The 7,376-nt window shown below is 37.9% G+C and overlaps 1 protein-coding gene across 2 annotated transcripts in view; it reads right to left on the bottom strand.

Annotated features, from left to right (window-relative positions):
• The window catches only part of adka (adenosine kinase a), a 152,806-nt gene continuing 145,430 nt past the window's right edge, over positions 1-7,376 (bottom strand). For both annotated transcript variants that reach the window (XM_079855205.1, XM_079855204.1), the window contains exons 10-11: positions 1,986-2,072; positions 1-351 (exon numbers count right to left, since the gene is read on the bottom strand). In XM_079855205.1, the coding sequence (XP_079711331.1) occupies positions 227-351; positions 1,986-2,072 (212 nt within the window). In that variant the 3' untranslated portion in view covers positions 1-226. The remainder of the gene's footprint in view (positions 352-1,985; positions 2,073-7,376) is intronic.

Here is a 7,376-nt window from a genome sequence, read left to right as displayed (position 1 = left end):
TAAAATGGCTTAAGTAAAAACAATCAATATTTGCAACACAGAAATTCCTCTTTTGTAAACAGTTTTTAACGTGAAATATGTCTCCGTGATTGAATTAGGCCGTGAGACAGAAAACAGGCACGTGAACAAGAGAGGAAAGAGGAACAGAAGATAAAGTCAATTAAAAAAAGGCATTAATCCTATAAAACACTTGGGTGGCCATATCTTCCGGTCTCAAAGCGGCCCATCACTTGAAGTCGGGCTTTTCTGGGAATGTGCAGCCAGCCTGGCGAATAATGACGTTAGCAGCGTAGTGTCCAGCACGGATGCACTGCTCAAAGGTCTTATCCTGTACCAGCTGAGACAGGAAACCTGCACACACATGCAACCAGACAATGAAAAAAAAAAAAGGGACACAAATCAGATTTGGGTGCAAGAGAGTAGACAGATTTAATCCTAATCGAAAGCGTGCACAAACATATGTTTAATGAACGCACACATGAACACACATCCGAGCGCATAAAGCGCACACAAACATATGCCGGCGATCGTTAGCTTAGAAAACGTAGTTGGGAATCGATTTTGTTGCATGTACTTTCTTTTAAAAAATTAAGGAAATCAGGCTTAAAGGGGAAAGGTGATGCAAAAGGCCCCCTTTAGTGATGTGCGATACAGAAATCCTCCAGCTTCCCTCGGGCTCTGAACCCTCCCACCTAGATCTCTGCTCTCTGCAGCAGCGCATTGAAAAACAGCTGGCAAATTCATTTTCCAACGTGGCAGAGAGCTGGCCTCCAACCTCTTGTTGGAACGGATAAAGGAGTTTAAAAAAATCAATACGACGTTTGAGCAAACACGCTCACAGCTCTATTAGTCGCAAAGGTTGTCCTGGAAGAGCTACAGGAAGACATGTTAGCAAATCAGACTCTTGGCCTTTGAGAAGCAGAGGGCCACGTAAGAGGCGTCGTATGAAGATAAATTACGCGGACCCGAAAGACCCTCGCGAACAGCTTGATCAACATCGATATTTCTGTTTTTCACGGGGAGCCAAACAGCATCGTGCTTTACGCGTTTGATGGATGACTTCACAGTTCAGATCGGAGTAGACACGCAGCGGCTATCTGAACGCGCACTTATTAGCAAAACACGCAGATTAATGATAACGGCTGTGGGTAGTCTGGAAACTCCACTAATCCATCATGAAAGTCATCTATTTCCCCTTAGCTGTGTTATCTGAGGTTAAATAGTACAATAGTACATTGGCGGCTTCATGTGTCTGAACTAAGCCAAATTAAATGAAGTATATATTGCTGTAGATCTACAAATTGTCATTCCCGAGCAGCTGCACAGGAAATAAATAAGCATTGCGTGTCAGAGCTCTTGCATCACGGTCCAGTTTCCCAGTGGTTACAGATCAGACCTAATCCTGGATTAAATTGTCCTGTCAATAGTGATTTTCCATCAAACATACCTTCGTCTAGGACTATTCTGAGTCTTGGACACCTGTTTCAACAATTCCACATCCATTTGTGTGCTGACTGGAATTTCTTTCCTCTGTGATTTATGCATTAATTATTGGGTTTATATAATAATAATACTATAAATAAAGTATTTAATTATTATTATTTAGTTTCTTTAAACATACTTTTGTCTAGGACAAGTCTTAAACACCTGTTTTAACAATTCAATCCATTTGTGTGCTGACTGAAATTACTTTCTTCTGTTGAACACAAAAAAACAAACAAAGAACATTTGAAAAATGTCTCAGTGATTTTTAATCCACAGTAAAAGGGGTCAAAATGTTGTTTTGGACACCACTGACTTTCATTGTATGGAGAAAAATAGTTGAAATCATTGTCAGTTCCACTGAAAAAAGGAAAGTCATACATGTTGGCAACGAAATGAGGGTGGAATAAATGACAACAGAATTTACATTTTTGAGTGAACTACTGGTTCAAAGTTATTATGGGCCTTTGAAAGTATATCTTTATGGTTTAGTAGCACAGTACCTCCAACAAAGGCGTCTCCAGCACCGTTGGTGTCCACTATCTCGCTCTGGTCTATCTCCAGGACAGGAAATATCTCCACCTTGTCACCTGTGGAAAAGTATAAGCTTGTTAAACTATTGTTGAGCTGAAAAATTAGCCTCGTTCACAGATCGGCTGTTCGGCAAACGTGTGAGACTTTCTGCTGTCAAAAATGTCTTTTTTTTGGTGAAAAAAAGACTTCATTGACCTATAGAAGCTCAAAGTACGTTTTCATTTTACAGTAGTGTCAAGCATAGATAATAATGATGACAGAATTTTCATCTTTGGGTGAACTATCCCTTTAAGACCTGCCCTTCACTAGCAAAAATAAAAGCCAGTCACTGTTTTGTCAGCTCACACACCTTATTTCTTCTTCGCAAACAAACCTAGTTAGCATGATGCTAATCATCTATAAGACAGCAGAGGCAGAAACAAAGTTAGTACTGTGGAAAGATAGAGAAGTTCTCACAAGACATGCAGAAAGAAATAGAGGGATGTGCCATTTTCACTTGATGAGCTATAAGAGCCCTGCTTGGGCCTTGAACTCAAGGAGAGGCAATTATATAATTTGGCGGTTCTTCAGCATGACAATTCTTGTGCAGAAATGGATCAGCTCTCTAAAATAGCATTTGAAAGACAGTGTCAGTCTATTTTCTGCATTCACTTTGAATAATCTGTCCCCTTTCAGGCTAAAATAATGTATTAACTGTCCCGCTGTTCCCTCTCGAATGCCTTCTGCAATATACGCTTGTGTTTTATTCATGGCATTAGCCTCCATTAGGGTTGAATGAGACTGATATAACTTTGCTTTACAGTAAGAAGAGCACTTTAGAGAACCCAATATTAGATTCCTGAGGACGTTCAGAAAATTCCACATGTGGCAAGTTTGGCAACCCACTCCAGCACCGCGATTTACCATTTGAAACTGAGCTACTGCTGCCTTCAAGAGCACCTGGTTAGTTACCTACTCCAGAGTTAGGAAGTCACTATTATGACATGTCACACATTCAAGTCAGACAAAAATGTGGAAGTAGTCAAAACAAAAACAATGGATGTCAAAATTGTTGTCACTTCTGTTATACCATTAGACAAGCATAGCTGAATACTCCGGGATACTACATCACTTTTACACAACATGATTTATGCATTAATTATTGGGTTGATTAATCTAATGGGTTATAAGGCTTGTGTTCTAGAGAGACAAAACATTTATAATAATGATCGAATTTGCATGAAAATAACATCATGTATAAAAATACTGAATAATGTTATTGAACAATAATGGGTAATTGATAAATCACTATTAAATAAATAAGTAAATCGCCCAAAATATCATTCGAATTATTACATAAATTACTAATTATTATTATTACAAATATATAAATAAAATATGAATATTTATTAATGTATTAATTAGTGATTTATTAAACATTATTGTTCAATAACCTGAGGCAATCAGTGAAGGGCAGGTCTTAAAGGGATAGTTCACCCAAAGAAGAAAATTCTGTCATCATTTATTCACCCTCATGTAGTTCCAAACCATAAGATTTTCATTTCATCTTTGAAACACAAATGAAGACTTTGAAAGTCCAAGCAACTACCACTTTGTTACTTCAAAAAGTTCATAAAGAGACCGTAAAACTAATCCATATGAATCAAGCGGTTTAGTTCAAAATTTATGAAGAGACTCGATCGCTTTATATGATGAACAGATTGAATTGAGGCTTTATTCACATATAAGCATTGATCAGCGAACATAAACAGAAGCTCAACCAAACCTGCTCTACACCTCATTAGTTCTTGCTTGAAGCTCAAACACATAAGAATGAACCTCATTTTTTCTCGTACATCAAGCAAGCATGCTTGAGCTTCAGTTTACCATATCTGATGAGTGCGTTGATGAATGTTTATTTGTGAATAAAAGCCTAAATTCAATCTGTTCATCATATAAAGCGATGATGTCTCTTCAGAAAATTTGGACTAAACCGCTCGATTCATACAGATTAGTTTTACAATCTCTTCATGAACTTTTTTAGGCGTAAAAGTGTTAGTTGTGTGGACTGTCAATAATGGCTGTCAACATTAAAATATTTCCATTTGTGTTCTGAACATGAACGAAAGTCTTACGGGTTTGGAACGACACGAGGGTGAGTAAATGAGAGAATTTTCATTTTTGGGTGAACTAACTCTAAGTTTTACATATGTGACACCATATTTTTATTGAAAAAGGCACATATGAATGAATGAATGAATGAATGAGGCATTTATATAGCGCTTTCATATGTACTACTGTAAACCCAAAGCGCTTTATAATCATATCAGGGAATCTCTCCTCAACCACCACCGGTGTGTGGCATCCACTTGGATGATGCAACGGTAGCCACAGTACAACGGCGCCAGTGCTCTACACCAGCTATAGGTGGAGAGGAGAGAGAGTGATAGAGCCAATTCAGTGTATGGGGATTATTAGGAGGTCATGATTGGCAAGGGCCAATGGGTAGAATGTGTCCAGGACACCGGGGTTACACCCCTACTCTTGACATGAAGTGCCATGGGATTTTTAATGACCACAGAGAGTCAGGACCTCGGTTTTACGTCTCATCCGAAGGACAGCAAATAGAACTGAGGTTGAACAAACTTCAGGTCAATGAACCCAATGAACCAATTAAATCATTTAATAAAATTAACTGCAGAGTTGTCTTCCATCTTTGATGTTAAAATGTTCCTTTACTTTGTCTACATTACTCCGGTGTCACGAAAGCTCAGAGCATCCCTTGGATAAATATGACTTTGTGTGGTCGTTCTTGTGCAAGCAACTTAAAATTACAATATTTCAAACTCCACATGAAGGCCGCATGAAACCTCACATTTCCTGACACCAACAAGAGGACCCCACAGAGAAAGAGCTGAAAAACACAAGCCAGTCTTAGCTAGCCCTTGCAATGACTTTTTTTAGCCCATAATCTGCAACATGCAACAACAGACAGCTTTAAAGTATACATCTGCTAACTGTAGTCAGTAAGTGTCAAAGACCATCACTTTATGTGGAGAACTTCACAAGAAACCATCAGACACAGACAGTAAACAACAGAGAATGTGAGCAAAGGCTTTCAACTGACGCAACAATGAGCACTCAAGACACGTCTGCTGCGTGTGCGAGCGGTTTTTCCCTATACGAGTCAGCCGATTGTGTCTTTGATAATTAATTACACAAAAAGCAGATCCTTTTAGAATCAGCTAATTAGCAGCAAAATGACTTTGCTTAATTAATGCAGGCAATGAAGCATGCTCGCCCGCCTTCCTCTTGAAATGATTAACTAGAGGATCTTCCGTGTGAATTAAGTTAACAGAAACTCATGATCTATCTATTATTTTGCAATTAAAGATTACAATATTTACATTGCCATTATAGCATGCTTCCTCCCTTGCATCAAACTACAAGAGGAAGCGAGTGCACATGGTCATATGAAGCCTAAATCTGCAGTTTTGTTTGAACGGACAAATGACTGAAGAAAAAAAAAAATGACCAGACGCAAATGAATATGCTCAAAATGAAACTGTATGTGGTTCCTTCCTTCCTGTATACAGGCTGACCTGATTCTACTTCCTTTTATGACTCAGAAACAGCGCAGCCTGAGAGTGAGAAAAAAAATGGCATTAACTGTTCCTTCCTTTGATACCCATGACTGAACTGAATAGGCTCTAGACAATAATGGACATCAAACTGACGATTAAGGTTCGTATGAAGCAACGGCACTCTTCTATTCAGATTTGTGAGGGAGCAGAGACGATGCAATTCAGAATGGTGAGAATGTAGGTACTAGAACAGGCTAACCCTTCTGCCCTTTGATGACAGGTCACGCACCAGAGGCATGCTGGGAAATGTCCAAACATCCCAGCCGTGGTGAGTCATCTGGAAAAAAATTATGAGGAGATTCTTGGAAGTACATGGTACAACATTAGGTCATACCCAGGGGTCAGAGTCCACAATAAAAAAATATGCTACAATAAAAAGGTATCTTAAAACACAAAAGCACGCTGCCTATTAAATCCATGTAAATTGTTGCACAGAACAAATGTCAATACAATAAAACCATGGTGTGTAAAACAGATTTAAACTTGATCTAAGGTTCAGAGGGAGGACCGTGAGCTGTTAGAATTCGAGAAACATACACTGCCAGTCTTCCATCTTGGTAAACAAGGCTGAACTTGCATATGTGCTAGTCTCCTTGCATTGATGTTTAATGGTGCATGTTGCTCTAGGTGGTTCCCATAACCTCACTTTGTTTCCTACAAGCTGCATCAATTGATATGATAATGGGGGAGGACGTGTGAAATGAGAGGGGCTGCACTGGAGGACAAGGCTTCCAACCACTTGGATGCCAAATGGTGTCCAGGAGCCTCTCTCAGCTCTCAATGGGGACAATAACAAGAGTTTCAAGGAATGGAGGCAAGAGGCAGATGCTTAGAAAAAAGAAAGATTCACACTACTAATTGGTCCAATAGGATGTTTTGATTAACGTCCTTGTGTGTCATCGTTAACCAACATGCACAGCAAAAATAATATAATATTTGAGTATTGTCTTCCAGCCAAAACTCATGAGGAGGGGTGGGAATCCAGTTTTTTTAACCGGTTCCATTAATGCTTCTATAGTAGTTAAGGAAGAAATATTTGGTTTGTGCAATTCCACTGCCAAACTTAACCCCTTAACTGTCACCGTCCCGTATACGGGACACCTAACTTTACTTGCCTATATTACTATTTAATCCTAATCTAATTATGACAAACTATATATCGTTGTAAAGTTCTAAGACTCCTAAACAGATATTTAGGACTGTTTTTTTGTTATAAATTATGTAGGAACAGAAATAGATGAATTTATGACAAGAGTGCACCTCAAAAAATCGACATAATAACAGGAGTTCTGACCTCCGTCACAAAAAGTTGACGCACACACTTTTAATAATTGATATGTTGGTTTTTATGCTAAAATTTCATTAGAAAATATATAATCTAGTATTTGTCAATAAAAAAAAATTATAAAATAATATTATCTTCTAAAAAGTATAATATATATTATCTTCCAAAATATTGTATTATATTTTTTATCGCTTTTTTTTTATTATATTACATATTTTATTAGTTATCATAAATTAGGTATCATTTGAAAGCTTACAATCTCAGAATTCATCCTGTGAAAACTGTTTTGAAATTGGACATTGTGTTTCCATAGAAACGGTACTCTAAATTATTTTATCAGGCTCCTCCCCTTTTTGGCATCATTATGTTTCATAATTTATGATCAAAATATTTTCTAATCTTGACAAAACACATATTGTCAGAAAGGTCTGAGTCTCAAGGTTCCATATTTT

This window comes from Squalius cephalus (assembly GCF_949319135.1).
Source record: "Squalius cephalus genome assembly, chromosome: 21".
Classification (NCBI taxonomy): Eukaryota; Metazoa; Chordata; class Actinopteri; order Cypriniformes; family Leuciscidae; genus Squalius; species Squalius cephalus.
This window is presented reverse-complemented; position numbering and strand designations above follow the sequence as displayed.